We start from the raw sequence: 18,309 nt of genomic DNA on the forward strand, positions 1-18,309 counted from the left end.
TCCTTAGAGGCCCCATCTCCAAATACAGCCACACTGGGGGTTAGGACTTCAACATCTGAATCTGGGGGAGACACAAACGTTCAGTGCATTAACACCATCCCAAACCAAGCTCTCCATCTCCACCCCCACACCCCCTGCTCCCATGTCCCCATCCCAGTGAACAGCACCACCATCCACACCATCACTCAGCCTCATCTCCACCTCCTCCTCCCTCTCCCACCTCTGACTCAGTCCCCAGATTCTGCCAGTTCTCCCTCTGCGGCGCCCCAGCTCCTCTGTCATTGACGTGGCTAGGCCCTCGTCGCCTCTCACCTGATGACCACACAGTCCTCCTACCCAGCATCCCCAGCATCCCTGACTCCAGGCCCCTCCCCCAGCCCCACCCATCTGCCTCTTGCAGCTCAGTGATCTTCCTAGAATCCAAATCTGGCACAGTTCCCTGCTACTTAAAAAAAACAAAAAAACCACAAAACTTTAATGACAGCTTCTCACTGCTTTCAGGATAAAGCGTCGTCATTCGTGTGGCATCCAAGGCCCTCAATGATGGTAATTCCAAGCCAAATGCTGGCTCCTATGAACCCATTCCAGGCAGATTGCAGTTTATTGATCTATCTGGTCCTACAGGGCGTAGCCCAGTGCCTGGCACCATCGGGCATCCTTCCTCTACATCCTCTCAATCCCCTTTCGTCCCGCTTTACCACCTCCCGGCACTCAGGTGCCAGGAGCCCACATTCTTCGCTGTCCCCATAGACTCGGGTCAGACAAACCCACTTTGTAACCGAGTTCTGCCATTGGCTCTGTGTGTGATCTTCAGCCAATCCCTCCACATCCCTGAGCCTGAGTTTTCTCATCTGTGAAGAAGGGCTGATAAACATTCATCTCACAGGGGCCTTGCGAGGATTCCGTGCAGTGAAGCCTCCAGCGTGGGGCATGGCACACTCGGTTTAAAAGCCTGATCCCCTCCCCTGCTTCCCTAGTCCTGCAGCTCTTCTAACCTGCACTCATGGCCCAAAGCTTCAGAATTATCTCCACCCCCATCTTAGCCCTTCTTTTAGCCCAGCTCCTGGGGAATTCCATGCAGGACAGACATCTTGGCTCAGGGATGGGAGGGTGGCTGGGATGCATGTGTTCTACAGGTGGCATGAGGCATTTGAAGGCAGAAACCCCCAGGCATACCTGGCCCCATCAGCATCAATACCCCATCTGCCCCTGTTCAGGTAGAGAAAAACTTCCTTAGAGCAGGCAGGTGACACTGCAGTATCATCACCACCACCACCCACCACCCATTAAAAGTTTGAGGTCCTGGGTGGGAAAAGTTGAGGGATTTATTTCCCAGAAATACTTCTCATCATGCTTGTCACAATCCCAGGTCAGGGTGGGGGAGGGGCCTCCAGCTCTGTCAATATCTGAGTCTTTGGCACCTAGAAACTCAGGCCCCCTCCATGAGGGCAGCCAGCTGTAGGAAAGCATTCATATTTGCAATTGCTTTGCTTCCCAGCAGAATAAGAAATATTTAAGGAACAGGCAATTAGCACTTACCAGAAACATTATAAAATTACATACAACTTGCTAACAAGTTTTAGCATCAATCTCGGAGTCGCTTCACTTCCTGACTTGGAGCCTGGAATCTGGCAGCCTAATGCTAGGTCTCGGAGGCCGGCCTAAGGGAGGAAGGAGCTGGGACCCTCACCCTGGAGATATGGAGAAGCAGGGCCGTAGAGATCACGCAGAAAGGATGCCCAGTAGTCCAGGGGACTCGTGTTGGAAATAAGGTCCCCTGTGTATTCAACATCATCTAGGCTCTTGTTATGTGTTACAGACACTGTTCAGACCACAGGGGGATACAAGGATAACAAGACAATCTGTGCCTTCACCCAAGTCTTAGTCTGTCTTCATTAGAGTCCAGGAAGTATGAGAAAATGGGGAGATATCAAGGAGGGGCAGCTAACCTTACTTGAGGGCATCAGGGAAGGCTCCCTGGAGGAGCTGGTGTCTGAAGCTAAGACTCGTTTATAAGATGGAAAGGAGTTGGTCAACATCCCAGAGAGAACAGGTTGACTTAGAAAGCCTGATCCCCTAGGGTTGCCTAGGGTTGAAGCTAAAACTTCCACAGAATGAAGTTTGAGAGCAAGTAGGGGGAAGATGGCCAAGTCTAGCCTTCTGCTCGATGCCTGCCTCCCCTTCTCCAGAACTGAACTCTGGTGGCACCAGGAGGCCTCCTGAAACAGATGGTGTTAGAGCTGAGCTTGAAAGGAGACCAAGGGCAGCAGCCCAGCATCCTGACTCTGCTCCTTTTTGGACCCTGCCTTTCCTCCAATCAGAGCGTTAAGCACATGGCCATTTTCAGCCTCCAGTCTGCAATTTTCAGGACCTCTGTCTCTTCTTACTTTATCCCCATAAGCTCAGAGGCCCAAACTTTCCATCTTCAACCAGGAATGACATCAGGCATGTTTCTAAGATGTTCACTGAGTTTCCATGATACCCTTAAAGCTTCCTCAGGCACTGGGACCTAGAGGTTTGCTAGATACAGGCAGCAGCTGCCCCTCTCAGGAAGGCCCAATGAGACCCACGCTACACACGAGTCTTTCTTGGCCCTCGGGAGGCCAGGGGTGCTAAGCAGCGAAGGATGCTGCACCTTTAAAATTTGGCAGGAAGTCATCTGTCAATGAGATATACTCTTTAAATACATGGGCTTTTGCAAACGGCAAGCTCCAGTTTGGAGCTGATACAGACAGCCTGGGGGCAACCTGGATGTTCTGCATGTTTGTCTTCACCCCATATTCACCATATTCACCCCTGTTTCCCAACCTCCTTCAGTCTGTGACACACCCATGACAGTGTGGTGGAGGAAAGGGATGGGAGGGAGGAAAGAGATGGGAGGGACGAATGTCACCCACTTCCTCCACCCACATCTCCATCCCATTCATGAAAATTGTGTGCAGAGAGCGATGCACAGGTTCCCAGAGATACACGTACAGCTGCCCTCTGTCGCCTGCCTGCTTGTGCCCTTCCCATCATCAGTAGAAACGTACAGTGGGATGTGGTTCCCAGGAAATCCATGAGATCCAGGCATGCCCAGAGGTCGTCTTAATGCACCGAAGATGTCCTGGTCACTCATTAGGAGTCTGTGCTGGTTGAACAATTGGTCTTGAGGGCTCAGGATGCATAAGGCACTGCGCTTGGTTCTGGAGGTACAAAGAGCAGTAGGGGTGGGGCCCCCGTCTGTAAGGAGCTGATCCCGGCTCTTCACGGTCTCCCAGACCATCTCTCCAGCCTCATCTCCTTTCATCATCACATCCTGCCACACTGAACTTCTAACTATTCTCCAGAATTAAAATAAAGAAATAAATAATTGTCCAAGGGGGCTGGGAGTGAGAGAGAGAGAGAGAGAGAGCTCCTAAGGCTGCCTGGGTGACTCAAGGGTACAGCCCCAAGGAAGCACTTGAGCTGACACTGAGAGATGATTCTTTGTCTAGTTGACAAGTGGAGGGTGTTTATTAGGAAGAAAGGACAGCAGGTACCAAGTTAGAGCCACCTGAGAGCCGGCTGGGCTCTGCCAGCAATGGGCCAATAATGACCTTGAGGAAACACCTCCTGGTTCCTGGTTACGTGCCACGTGCTGGACATTTCGACAGTTGTCTTATATACATAAACTCATTTAATCCCGAAAACAACCCTGCAAGGTTGCTGTTCTTATTACCATTTCTGTATTACAAGTGACAAAACTAAGACTCAGAGAGGATATGAAAGGTACCCAAGATCTACTACTTAGTGTCAGAGCCAGGATACAGATCCGGGACTTGCTCAGAGTCCTCACCTTCGCGCTCTTTTGCCCCCTGCCCGTGGCTCCGTTTTGTGGTGAACCTCAAGGTCGGAGATGGACAAATAGGAGGCTGGGGCGGGAGGGGCAGGCAAAGGTCCTGCCACGCCAAGGAGTTGGGGTTTTCATCTGTGGATTTTGGGGAAGCCATGGAAGAATCAACGAGCAGGGCACACTAATGGTCAGATGTTTGTTCCTGAGCGATCTCGTGCTGCTTTGCAGAATACGACAGAGTAGAGGGAAGGGGCAGGGGAATGGCTCTTGCCTACCGCCATGCCCAGGTGAGGAATTGAGAGGGGTGGACTTGGGCGGTGAGGGGAAGAATGGAGAGCAGAGGGTGCAGGGATGGCCCGGAGGAGGAACCGCCAGGAGGTGGTTAGCGAGGGCTGTGACGGGGAGGGGAGGGCGGAACCCAGGCTGATTCCTGTGTCTGCCTGGACAACCTCCATGAAGCCTCTTGCCTCCCCCAGCCGCAGCCCGAGACCGGAGCTGCCTCCCCTTCGCCCCCAGAGGTTGTGTGGTCAGGTACACACCCTGTCCCGGCCCGCATCATTTACTCTGTAACTATCTCTAGAGCCACCTGACTGTGAGTTGTCCAAGGGCAGGGCCCTGTGTCAGGCAGCTCTGTACCATTAGCACTGAGCGTGGCATTGGACACACTCCCCGTGCAACACATATCAGCTGTGCTCACACGCTGAGCAGCATGGTCCCTGTGCTCCAGACGCTGTGCTAAGTGATCAACAACACATAACTGACGCCTGCCTCCATAGGCTTCCCTTCCAGTGGGTGGGGAGATGAGAAACGAGGAAGCCACCTGGCAGCCGGCAGGGCACCAGTGGGGGCTGAGATCGTGAACCAGGTTGTCCCTGATGCCCCAACAGACAGTAGGCTCCAGGAGAGTGGAGATTTTTGCCCTTTTTTCCACCGCTATACATGCAATGTCTAGAACAGGAGCTAATGAAATGAATAGAGGAATACTTACAATCGGTGCTACAAAGAAAAAGACCAGGGTGCCAAGAGAGCAAAGGAAAAGGGAAACATCTAAGAAGAGAGGTCAGGGAAAGCACCTTGAGGAGGTGACGTCTTAAGCTAAAGTCTGGGGCGTGAGCAGTCGGCCATGCGACATTGGGGAGGAGAGGAAGCTGCAGCCCGGGCTGAGGGAACGGTGAATCAGTGAAGGAACAAATGAAGTCCCACCCGGTTGGAAAGGCAGCAAATCGTAGCCCGTGGTCAGACCCTCCTCTCCCTCTACACGGCGCTGCTCTTCTTGGAGCACATCCAGTGGTGAATTTATACAGACACGAGAAGCAGTTCCTTCTCTACAGACATTGTCATAAAAGAGGATTCCAATTTGGTATCACAAATTGAAAAACCTGGGAAGAAGACAGTAAGGTTGATCACAGACAATAGGAATAAAACAGCGGAGAAAGGGGAAAGCGAGTATGCAGAGCCCAGTCGTGATGGAATTCTGAGGGTCTTTGAAGCACGCATCTTGTGTTCGCCTTGCTTCTGGTCAGCAGAAGGAGGGAGAGGGAAAGATGAACACTTATAGAGGGGAATTCTGTTAGGCCAGATAACAGGAAGCTGCACGCGTGATTTCCTCCAAGTCAGAATTTGGCTTATGGATTTGCAGTTCTGGGTGGCCAGGAGGGTCAAGGCCACATGCCTTTTCAGGCAGGGCTGTGGAGCCCAGGGAGTCCCCTTGCAGGAGGGCAAGGGGACTTGGTTCCCATGTGTCCCCAGCAGGGGTTGGCGCTGGGCTTGGAGGGAAGATCCAGACCAGGACAAGGGTGTCTGAGGGCCAGCCCCCAGCCCCACTGGCTTCCTGAAAGGAGCTCTCAAACTCTCAACCATCCTGCTCTGTTCTTTTTTTTGTGTGTGGTACACGGGCCTCTCACTGTTGTGACCTCTCCCGTTGCGGAGCACAGGCTCCGGATGCTCAGGCTCAGCGGCCATGGCTCACGGGCCCAGCCACTCGGCGGCATGTGGGATCTTCCCGGACCGGGGCACGAACCCGTGTCCCCTGCATCAGCAGGCGGACTCTCAACCACTGCGCCACCAGGGAAGCCCAATCCTGCTCTGTTCTTCCTCTCCCCCGACCTCGTCCTGATTCCATGGTCTGCACATGCCCCTCTCCAACGCCTTGGCCCTCTTTGCCAAGTGCACCCTTAAACCTGACTTCCCCGAGGTCACCCCTACCCAGGAGCCCTCTCCAGCACTAGCAGCTCCTGTCCACAGGCCCCGTGAGCTTCACATTTGAGCCGTGGGCTCATGCGCTCGCTCTCCATTGCTGTTCCACCTATGTGCAAACCCTTCCCTTTGACCTAGACTGTCTCCACCTCTGCCACTCGCTACCCTCCTCATGGATGTCACCAGCCTCTTCCTCTCCACTCTGGGTCTCGCCATCACCTTGCCTCTTGTTTCTCAGCCTTCTCCCATCCTGTCAGTGCGGACCTTGCTCTCTGGCACCTCTGAAGCCTTCACTCCACCCACCTGCTCTGGGGCCCCTTGTCCCTTCCGCTCCCCCACCAGTTCCTCCCTCTACTCCATTCACCATCCTTCTCTTGGCCTCTACATCCCCATGCCCTCCCCCGCTCCTCCTCTGTTCACTTCCTTCCTCCTTCAGCCTGAGACCCTTGCATCACACATCAGCCATTCCTTGAACAGTATCCTTGACTCCCTGCCCACCGCCCTGCCGTTTTTCCAGGTTCTGAGGGATCTGGGACAAGCCACACAGCCCTGCTCGGTGGCAGCACCCCTGTAAATGAGCTGTCTCCACCCTCCATGGAACCCAGGGTGCATGGCAGTCCTTCCAGCCATGATTCCTCTTCTCCAGGTGACTGTTGCAGACGTTCTTGTCAACGTCGCATCCTTTTCCCCACAACCCGTCCCTCACCTTCAGCAAACATCATGACACTTCGTCCTCCTCCACTAGGAAAGTAGAGCCTGTGTCATCACAAGATCTTCTTCAACCTCCCGCTCTCCTACCTGAAAGCTCGCTGTGATCACCTCTTCCCTCTGCCCCGCATCACGAGGGAAGGGGAGCTTCCTGGTCTCTAAGGTGAGCCCCCCAGCGTGCGCTGGGCCCCGGGCTCCTGCTTCTCCATAGCCTCGTGCTGTCACTGCCCATTTCAGCTAACCAGTGTCTCTCATTCAGTTATATCCATTCATATTCTCTCTCTCTCTCTCTCTCTGCCCTCCCCTAGCATTTAATTATGGTCAAGTTTCTTCGACCTTAAAAAGCCTTTTCAGCTGCCCCCTCAAGGCCATATTCCTCATAAGTTGCCACCTGAATTCTCCCTATTGCTTCACTTCCAAGAAATGCCTTCTTATGAGTCATCTACTCTTCCTGGATCGTCTTCCTCTTCTCCCGTCAGTGCCGGGCCGGCCCCATCATCACACTCAGTCTCCTGCCAGTATCCAGTGAGCGCCTTTCACTGACCTGCTTTCCAGTCCTTTCTACACTTCCCTGCCACGTTCGATGCTGTTGGTCTCCTTCCTGAAACTCATTCTCCTCTAGGCTTCCAGGGCTCCGCTCCCTGCAGGATCTCAGACTAGCCTTCTGCTGGTCCCTGCAGTGTCCCTAGCTGTTCTGTCCGGACTGATGTCTCCCCTTGGGTGGTCTCATTCTTCTCATGACCCTCTATGAGCTGAATCCAAATTCTGTATTTCTAGACCAGATTTTCCTCGTGGGCGTAAGACCCACGTAGCCCCTTTCTACTAGGTTTGTCCCCGTGGAGGTGCCAAGTGACCCTCCAGCCCTGCTCCCTCCACATGTGTTGAAGATGAAAGCAACCCAGTACCCAGCCAAGCCCTGCAGTCATCGTAGCCCCTGCCTCCCCGTTATCCCCTGTCTGCTCAATCTCAGTGTGGCTGTGGCTTCTTCCTGCTTTAGACCTCCCAAGTCTTTCTGCCTCTCCCCATCCCCTCTGCCTGTGCCCAGTCCAGGATGCTGTCAAAACAGCTCCCATGGGCTTCCCTGGTGGCGCAGTGGTTGAGAGTCCGCCTGCCGATGCAGGGGACACGGGTTCGTGCCCTGGTCCGGGAAGATCCCACATGCCGCGGAACGGCTGGGCTCGTGAGCCATGGCCGCTGAGCCTGCGCGTCCAGAGCCTGTGCTCCGCAACGGGAGAGGCCACAACAGTGAGAGGCCCGCGTACCGCAAAAAAAAAAAAAAAAAAAAAACAGCTCCCAGATCATTGGAAGCCTCCCTCTAGAACGGAACCTCCATGGCGGCAGGGCCTGTGTCTGCCTTGTTCTCTGTCTCACCCACAGTACCCAGCACAGTGGCTCATGCTAAGGAGACACTCAAATGTTTGTTGAATGAATGAACGATCTCCCTGCCTCCAGAATTGCTGCCCCCAGACCGTTCTCCAGGCAGCAGTCAGGGTGACCTTTTAAAATCCACACTATGAAATGCCAAGTGGAATGAAACCCTTTCCTGAGCCCGCATTGCCTACACTCTGAAGTCCAGTCTCGTTAGCAGGTCGAACAGGCCCTTTTGTGGGTTGGCCCTGCCTGCCTCTTCCAGCCTCATCTCTCATCACCTGGTGGAAAGTACTCATGCTTGTGGAAAGGCAATGTGGCATGGTGGTGAGGAGCCCTGGAACCATACAACCTGGGTTTGGACCTCAGATTCACCATTTCCTGGCTCTGTGACCTTGGATAATTACATCACCTCTCTGTGCCTCAGTCTCCTCACCTTTAAAATGGAGATAATAGTACCTAGGTCACAGTGTACTGTAAGGATGAAATGATTCACTATATGTAAAATTCTCAGAGTGGCTGCCAGCACATAGCGCTAGAGTGATTAGTTCTATAACTAAAAGTTCGTTATGATCGTAACGATTAGTTAGTTATCATCACTGCTATCATTGCAGTCCTGCAAACAGCCTCTGAGACTCTGGATGGGCTCCTCCCCCACCTGAAGGGTCCTTCCTCTCCTCTCCCTCACACTAATGCCTTTCTCTTCTTCCCAGCTTTACTGAGATGTAATTAACATATAACATTGTATAAATTTAAGGTGTACAACGTGTTGAGTTGATATATGTATATATTGTGAAATGATTACCACAGTAAGGTTAGTTAACACACCCATCACCTCACCTTACAGTTTGTGTGTGTGTATGTGTTGAGAACTTTTAAGACCTACCCTCTTAGCAACTTCCAAATATACAGTACACTGTCGTTAACCAGAGTCACCATGCTGTACATCATATCCCCCTGACTTATTCATCTTATAACTGGAACTTTGTATCCTTTTACCACCTGCATCTATTTCCCCCACCCCACTCTTGTCAACCACCATTCTACTCTCTGTTTCTATGAGTTCATTTTTTTTAGATTCCACATATAAGTGAGATCATACGGTATTTGTCTTTCTCTGTACAACTTATTTCACTTAGCATAATGCCCTCAAGTTTCACCCATGTCACAAATGGCAGGATTTCCTTCTTGTTTGTGGCTGAGAAATATTCCATTGTATGTGTGTGCCACGTTTTCTTTACCTGTCCATCCATTAGTGGACATGTAAGTTGTTTCCATGGCTTGGCTGTTAGTAAATAATGCTGCAATGAATCCCACATACTCCTTTCACCTGCTGGCTCCTACACAGACTTCAGGCCTCAGCTTAAACATCCTCCAAGAAGGCCTCCTCCAGGAAGCCTTCCCTGATGCCAGGGTTGGGATTGGGCTGAGATGAGAGAGACATTCACCTTGGGCATAATTTTAAGGGAGGCACCAAAGAACTCAGTAATTAAATAATATTTTAATGTAGTATTTTTTAAAAACCAAGATTAATGCAAAATATCCATGATAAAAAAATAGCATTTCAATAATGACAGACTCATGGCCAGGACTAGGGTGGGACAAGTGAGGTGAGCTGTGCAAGTGCTGGGTCGGATCTGGTCTTTTTATTAAGTTCTGGTGTTTTTCTTCATGTTGGATTTGATTTATAGGCATCAATTTTGATTTTCTAAAATCATAATATTGCACTAATATTGTATTTGTCTAGATGGCTGAGTTTCTGTGCTCCCTACAGTTTTGTGCGCAAGGTTAGTGCATCACTTCCCGCACCCTGTTTCCAGCCCCGCCCTCCAAGTTGGAGTTGTGTTGCTCCTCCTGGGCGCATCCATGGCACAAAGCACCCTGTGTCGTAAATACTCGCTTCCTTGTCAGGATTGTTCAGTCCTTGAGACCAGAGCCCACGTCCAGGTCTCAAGTGTCTGGCACAGGGCCTGGCACACAGTAGGTGCTCATTATATGCTTCTGATCGCACTGACGGCAGGAGAAACCGGATGGGTATGGAAACAGCCAGGCCTGCACCTGTGGAGAGGGCTGGGCAGCTTCTTCCTCCCGCTCAGGATGCTTGTGCTCTGGAGCTGATCACACCTTCAGGGTAGCTGCTGTGGTCTAAGATGCAGGCAGGTGGACCCCACATTTACATCTTCTACAGCATGTTGGGGCCTCACCAGGACACCTTAAACCTGGGTCCTGTCCCAGGCAGTGAGCCCCAGCTCTGTCTTCAGACACTGGGTACCTTCTTCCAGGTCTCAGGGTGCCCGCAGTGACAGTCCTCGCCAGGGCCTCACAGCCCAGAGAGAACGTGTTTGGGGACACCGGAAGAAAGAGGGCCTCGCTGCTCACTCCTGCAGGCTGCCTTGTCCCGGGGCCCGTCTTCCGTTCCTCCGATCCCCTGGGGCTCTGGGACCCGGAGCCAAGGGGCCACCTTCCTGGGAATGCCTCAGTGGCTGCCTTCCCCCAGCCCTGGCAGAAGAGCCAGCTTCAGAGGAGGGTTGAGGTGTGCTTTCAGGCTGTGTGTAGAGGGACAGGCCAGGGGCACGTGTGAGATGAGAGGTGGGTGAGCTGACCCGCCCTTGAGTTCTCAGGCCTGGTGTCTACTCACACAGACCCCTCTTCTCCCCGAACCCAAGGACTCTTGCTGTTTGACTTAGATCTCTCTCTCTTCACACACACACACACACACACACACACACACACACACACTCCCACAATCCCAGCCAAAGAATGCCTTGTTCTGCCAGTAGTAGGGAACCATGAATGTGACAGTCAACAGCCCATCCATGTAAGGCGGCAGTACTCGGGGCTCACCTGACCAGCCCACAGGGCCCAACAGCTGTGGTAAGAAAGCTTTTGCAGAATCACCCGTGTCAGGGCCACGCACAGCAACTTCGGGGACTATGGCTCCTGGCAGCCCATAATGGTGCCTACGGAAAGCGCAGGGTCCCTTTGGCCTGACAGTCCTGGGAAGGTGTCCAAACACTTCCCCTTACTCCAGCCGCCTCTCTCCCGAATCATAGGACTCCTGCCGTCCTCACCTCACCATCTGTCACATCAGCCATGCCCCGCGTCCTTCCTGCAGGGTGCCTTCCTCTCTGGGAGCAGAGCTCCTCCCCCGCCCTCTCTCCTGCTTCTTCCTCCCCGCCTCCCTGCCCTTCATCTCTCACAGCACCAAGCGCGGGGCTGGTGGAGGCGGGGCAGCTCCGGGGGAAACTCCAGGGACTTGGCCAGGACAGACTCCTTTCCTGGAACGTCGGGGTCCTGATTGACTCTGCCACGAGGCAGCCAGCCTATCATGTCCCCAGAGCCCAGACCCTCAGAGCTGTCTCAGGGAACGCACTCCCTGTCTGATTCACCACTGTTGAATCAAGTGAAAATTTAAAGGCATACGTAATGAGTCATGGGTTTCAATTTACCTGCTCCCGTCTTAAATCGAATTAAAAATGTATCTTCGTGAAAGTGCTTCCGTATCAGAAGCCAGTGAATATTGATTCTCACTTAGTCTCTGGTTGGGGGAAAGGCAAGCAGCAAACCGTCAGCCACCTTCTCATCTTGCGCTTGCCTGGACGGCTCAGGAAGGGACTGAGCTGAAAATCTATCAAGTGACGTGAGTAATCTGAATGCGAGTCAAGTCAGTAAAGATCGCTCCGAACCGTGAGCTTGTGAATTCCTAGGACAGGTGTCTCACAAAGCATGTAGCCCCACCTTCCCTGAATGAAAATATCCAAGCACCTGGAACACTCTGTGTGGACATAGAGTCCAGGCATTTGAGAGCAGGAGGGCCTCATCCTCCCGAGATGCTGTTTTAAACACGACCTTACAGGGTTTCTCATCAAAAGCCCACCTGGGTCCCTCCGAGCCCAGCCTCGTGGCGGAGGTGCAGCATGGCCTTCCAGCTCCGAGAGGCATGGAGTCACCATGTGTCTCTGTTTTCTCTTTTCCTGTCTTGCAGAGATCGAGCAGGGCAGTTGTGGAGATCCTGGCATACCTGCCTACGGCTGGAGGGAAGGCTCCTGGTTTCGCCACGGTGATACACTCCAGTTTGAGTGCCAGCCGGCCTTTGAGCTGGTGGGGCAGAAGGCAATCACGTGCCAAAAGAATAACCAGTGGTCGGCTAAGAAGCCAGGCTGCGTGTGTAAGTGAGCGGGGAAGGCGCCGCTGCGGGGTCTCCACCGAGAGGCCAGGGGCCCACTTCCTAGCTAATCCGGACCCCATCCTTGGGAACCTCGTAGGTCGTAACCGTAGCTTCACTCTGGTTGGTTTCTTCTCCTTCTCAAAATGTTGCCGGCTGAGTCCTCATTTCTGGCAGTGACGTGGATCATAGCACTGAGAATGATTGCTCCTGACGTTTGGGGGCCTTCTTCAACGCCGTCTTCCTCTCCCTGGTGACCCTTGAGAGCAACGTCAGACCCCGACATTTCCTCCTCACCCTTCTTGCTGTCATTGACGCCATATAGTCGAGCCAGGGCAGAAGGTGCTGGCGATGATTTCGTGAGACGGTAGACTCTGTGCCAGCCTTGGGGTACCACGAGACACCGTGGCCTTGTGGGGATATATACAAAGTTTCATCAGATTGCTACCCCTTGCATTGGATTTAGGGAGGGTTGGGGATCAAGCTGTCTTTGAATTGTTGATCTTTCAGAGAAAGGGTTGGAGTTGAGTGCTCTGTTCTCCGGAGATAACAAGGAATCCTTTCTTCCTTTCTCTGGGATGGTCTGACCTCACTTTCCGGCGCAAAGAATACTTTAAGTCCTGGCTCCCAGGGAAATTGGCAAGTGTAAGGGGACTGTGTATAGAGGAGCAGGCTTGGTCTTTGTTGAGAAATCATAGGTTCCACCTCTCGGGGCTGTCACCTCTTCTTCTCCCAGCCCTTGCCACTGCCCCTCTCCGTCTCTTACAATCTGCTTCCCTCGGGGAAGGGCAGACAGACTGACCCTCTCATCTTTCTTGCCATCTCAGTGGGCTTCTCAGGGCCTTGGAGGGCTGCCTCATAGAGAGTGGTTGCCCCTTGGGGCCGGGGAGAGGAATGACATGGGAGACTATAAGGGAGTATCTGTGATGACAGAGAGTTTGGCATGTGAGTTGGTGAGTTGGGTCATACCACGATGATTCTACTTTTCAAACAAAAAAATCACTTTGTGTAGTTGACAAAGCATTTTTGATGACTTGCGAGCTTATGTAAGAATTCTTGCCGAGGTTTAAAGATCAAATCGTTCTTAGATACACATTAAGCAAATCACCTTTATTGAAAAAAATAAAATTGCATGAAATTGGCTGCCCATCTCTGGCCCAGTGTGGTTAGATATGTGTACCCTGAAAGCCAAGGGGACCAGAGGGGCAGGGGAGGTTAGCAGGGGGCAGCTCCAGGCAGGCAGGAACAAAGGGCCTGACAGTCTAGAAACGAGCCCAGGGCAGAGTGGGTGGGTGGAATGGAGTTCCCCAGGGTGGGTCGGAGGCAGGACCTCAGAAGGCAAAGGTCCAGACTGTGGGAGTCCCAGCTAGTGTGGGTGTTCCATCTCTGAAATCCATCTAGGTGAGACAAGGCAGGGAGAACTGGAAAGGGTCAGGTCTCTGGGGCAGAGAGCTGGCAGGAGGGAAGTGTGTAGCAGAGCCAGCCAGCCACTTGGAACCAGGATACGGTTCCCTGCCTCACAAGCTGAGAGACGCGGGGAGCAGAACGCTACCTGGGGAGGGGGGGCGGGGGTCTATCACTCAAGCCCTCCAGGAATTTACTTGACCCTTTGGCTCTTAGAAGTAGTTTCAGGAAATGTTTCTAGAACCTTCTGTAAGTGCTGCTCAGCAGGCCCCTCGTTGCCAGGAGGAAAGCTGACAGGATGCTAGGTACTGCTTGCAATCACCTGAGAAGAGATGAGGGCAGAGCAGTCCTGGAAGATACGGGGCGGTGCTCTCTGTGGTTTAAAATAAGGAAGAGGGGCTTCCCTGGTGGCGCAGTGGTTGAGAGTCCGCCTGCCGATGCAGGGGACGCGGGTTCGTGCCCCGGTCCGGGAAGATCCCACATGCCGCGGAGCAGCTGGGCTCGTGAGCCGTGGCCGCTGAGCCTGCGCGTCCGGAGCCTGTGCTCCGCAACGGCAGAGGCCACAACAGTGAGAGGCCCGCGTACCGCAAAAAATAAAATAATAACAATAAAATAAGGAAGAGGAGCCCCAGGCTTACTGATGAGAACTGTGAAGCAGGCACTCTGGGGGGCTAGGATGGCATTTCTTCTTCTGAATGATTCTGGGAGGTGGGGGATGGTATCCCCAAGGTACTCCCATTACTAGGGCTTTTCTGGTCATTTGGGTGTAAGAGACACAGCTTGAGTCTCAGGGGTGCTGGCTTCAGTGGAGGAGGCCAGGGAGAGCCAGCTGGCCCCAGGCCTTTGCACCACAAGCAAGGTCACGAGTGAGTGCCATCTGTTCGCTCTCTACTGAGTATCCAGCCCCTAAGCTGATGCATCCCTAGGTCCTGGGCTTTGCCCTCAGGTGGTGAAAGATGGTACTAAGAAAATCCGGGTGGTCTGAGAGAACTTTGGATTCAAAGTCTGGAGACCTGTATCTTAGTCCCGGCTCAGTTTTGTGACTATGTCCAGGGCAACTTCTCTCTGAAGTTTGGTTTACTAATCTATCCGATGGGGTGGCACTCCCCAAATTCTTAGCCTCTATGATCGTATTTATAGAAAAAGACAACGTGTGACATGGACAGTCCTCACATTTTCCATCGTGAATACTTGGAAACCACTCTCTAAACTGGGTCATTTACAGAGCAGCTCATGCTTCAAGGGATAAAGTTAAACTTTGGCGTTCTGCCTGATCCCAGATCAAATATATCATAGTGTGTGATCTGCGGAAAAGGGACAACATCTGTAAGCATTTATAAAAATATAGAATAGTACAGTCAGCCTCTGTGTTTTATAATGTGGTCAGAAATTACATAGAAAAGCACCTCTAGCAAACGTTAGCTTAAGTGTCCTAAATCTTAGCACACATTAGTCACAATAAACATTAACACAATATTTAGCAAACAGTACTGCTCTTTCCTTCTGAGGGTTGAGAAGAGGATTGGGGGTATGTTTCGATGGCTCAAATTTCTTTGAACATTTGTCCAAAAAGTGCACAGCAGTGCATTGTTCTTCTCTTGAAACATTTTCTTCAAAAGAGTTCCTTACTCGGGAATTGCCTGCCGAGACTACACAAGTACACTGTTGCCTTCATGTTCCAAAACATTTTCTGTAGCAAGCAGAGACTTCAGAATCATTTCGTTGGCTTTCGATCTGTCCTCACAGCAGTAGATGCTCAATAGATGGTCTTTTTTTCACTCGGTTTTAAAGATGATGTTTCTCGCAGTGAAAAGCATTTTGAAAGAAAAGATGGAGCCAGCTCCTCTCCTCTTACCCTCTCTTCTTCCTTGGCTCATTCATATCTCCAGGGATCACTGCTCCAAATCAGGTGGCACCAGTGCCACTTTCCATCCATTCAACAGTATTTACTGTGTGTCTACCCCGTGCCAAGCGCCAGGCATTGGAGTCAGAGCTCTTTGGGCTCTGCCTGGGAAACATGCTCAACCTGGGGTCCTGGCGAGAAAGCTCCCCGCAGGTTACACATACTCCTCACCTCCCTCACAGGAACATCGAGAGCCTGTCCACTTATTCCTCCACGACAAGAGATACAAGGGAAGGAAGATACAAATAACTCTGATGGTGGTTTGCACAACACTTGATGCTTTGTTGACAGGCTAGCAGAATACTTCACACTTCATAAGGAAGTCAGGAAACCAATTATCGGTCCATTAACAGCCACTTGCAGAAGAAGTTTCAAAACAGCCTTCACCAGAGAAACGCCAAGGCTGCACAAATGCCAGCTTCCCTTCGCCATTTTGTAAACCACCACGAGAAGGTGTGAATCCTAATTGCTCAAGTGCCCAATGTATATAGCATAGGCGTGAAATGGGAATATACTGAGATGTATACAGTGCGAGTTACAAACCAGCAGCCGAACCTTGAGAGACCAAGGGAGGGAGAAGTGGGTCCTCTGGGGCTCAAAGAAAATGTCACAGATGATACAGGGCTGGAGCTGGGGCTTGAAGGGTTGGGAGGTAACGGAGGGCGCTCCACACAGGGATGCTACGGGGAATGGTCCTCTCCGAGTGCCCTCCTGTCCCTTGCTGGACAGAGAAATGGATTGAGTCCTAGGGCCATCAGGATCCTCAACCTCAGTGCTACTGACATTTGGGGCCAGATGATTCTTTTTTGTCGGGGGCAGTCTTGTGCATTGCAGGATGTTTTAGCAGCAGCCTCGTTCTCTACCTGCTAGAAGCCAGTAGCACACACACCCACCTCCCGCTGCCAGTCGTGACAGCCAAAACTGTCTCCAGACATTGCCATACGTCCTCTGGAGGAAAAAGCCACCCAGGATGGAGAACCACCAGTCTAGGATAACCTAGTCTTGTCAAATTCTAAATACAATGAAATCTGTATATTTGCATTTTGTGTTAGATCGTGATTAAAATCTGTAGAATAGTGACAGTGAGGAAGCAGAGGGTAAGGGAACGTGCCAGCATTTATTACATGTTTTGTGTCATTGGGAAGATAGGCGTCTTCCCTACAACGTTATGGAATATTTATTCTCTCATTTTTACAGATGAAAACAAAGCTCAAGGAGACAAGGTACATAGGCTCAGAGGTTATAGAACCATTAAATGATGGGCTGGAATTTAAACTATTGACTGACAGCACAGGCTTCTACTCCATATCCTGTACTCTGTCTATAGCACCAGACATCCAGAACCCAAGGGGTCATCTGCAGCAGGAGGAACAGGGAAGTCTTAGGACAACAAAATTCGTCCAGACTACAGAAACAAGCTGTTGTCTGTGTTACCCCCCATGAAGTAGCAGAGATTGACAAGAGTGAAACAGGTTCATGAAGGCTAGATCCATGTAGTCCCTTGTTGGGACTGCATCAGTATTTGCACACCAATATGCAGTATACTGGTGTCAAAGGCATTTCCTCATCTTTACTTTTTCTCGTTCCTTCTACCCATCCATTTATCCATCCATTTTGATTTATTGAGCACCTGCTGTGTACAGAGTCAGCTGCATAAGAGGGTATGGCTTTTCCTGATAAGATTCTAAACTGGAGGGCCTCTGGGGATGCTGCTGCTCCGCTTGAAGTGGTGATCGCGTAGTGCCGTGTCCTATATAATGTGCCGTTAACTCTTTCAATAAGTATCTGGGGCTTAAGGGCCACTACTCAACACAGGCTTTTGGTATATTCTAGTATTTTAAAAGTTTAAATGAATAAGATACTCTTCATTCATTTCCTTAATCATTTTCAAATTTGGCCATTCCTTTTTGATTCTTATGCATGTACACACATATTTCCTATGGTTTTAATCAGAGTGAACATAGCGTCTCGCAGACTGTCTCTTCAAGCTCACATTATATTGCATATCTTGCCATGCTACTACATGTCTTTTGTAGTTATCATTCTTCATACCTCTGGAATATTCTGTCTAGTGAGTGGACCGTAACTTAGGCTACCAATTATGTTCAGTTATTTTTATACACGGCTATAATGAACATCCTCAAGTGTATGGCCTTTTTTTTTTTCTTCTCTTGAATTATTTTCTTAAGATAAGTTTCCAGGAGTGATGTTGTTGGGCCAGAGTAGGAACATTTAAACATAGCTCTTGTTGTATACTCCTATGTTTCTCCCCCAAAATGTTGTGCCGGGTCATAATGTCAACAGCAAAAGCTTTAAGGTTAAAAATAAGATTCGTATAATACATGTCCTTCCCATCCAGAAATATGGCATAGATTTCTCTTGTGTTCATCTACTTCCCCTTTTCTAAATATAACAACTTTGTGGTTTCCTTCATATAGGTCACATATATCTCTTGTAACCTCTACCAGCATCGCCAAACCTCAAGTATTTGTGCGGCCTTTTAAAAATTGCTAATTTAATAGGTATAAGTTGAATACATCCCTCCAGCACACCCTTGTCAACTTCCGCCAAGTGCCAAATGTTATGATAAGTGCTGCGAATGTAGAGACGAACTGAGCACAGCCCTTGACTTCAAAGAGCTCGCTCTAACATGAAGATAGACATAATTATGTAAATTAAAGTGGACTCTTGTGGTTCAAAATTTAGCTTTTCAACTAGAAAGCATTGGTGAATCAGATGCATTTAGAACCT

General features: G+C 50.9%; 1 protein-coding gene across 3 annotated transcripts in view; it reads left to right on the plus strand.

Moving 5' to 3' along the window:
- Positions 1–18,309, plus strand: part of CSMD2 (CUB and Sushi multiple domains 2) — a 672,138-nt gene that overhangs the window by 373,600 nt on the left and 280,229 nt on the right. For 2 of the 3 annotated variants that reach the window (XM_049694749.1, XM_049694771.1), the window contains exon 13: positions 12,072–12,254. The exons of the other annotated variant lie outside the window; for it this stretch is intronic. In XM_049694749.1, coding sequence (XP_049550706.1) covers positions 12,072–12,254 — 183 coding nt within the window. The remainder of the gene's footprint in view (positions 1–12,071; positions 12,255–18,309) is intronic. 3 annotated transcript variants of the gene reach the window in all.

This window comes from Orcinus orca, chromosome 1 (assembly GCF_937001465.1).
Source record: "Orcinus orca chromosome 1, mOrcOrc1.1, whole genome shotgun sequence".
NCBI lineage: Eukaryota > Metazoa > Chordata > Mammalia > Artiodactyla > Delphinidae > Orcinus > Orcinus orca.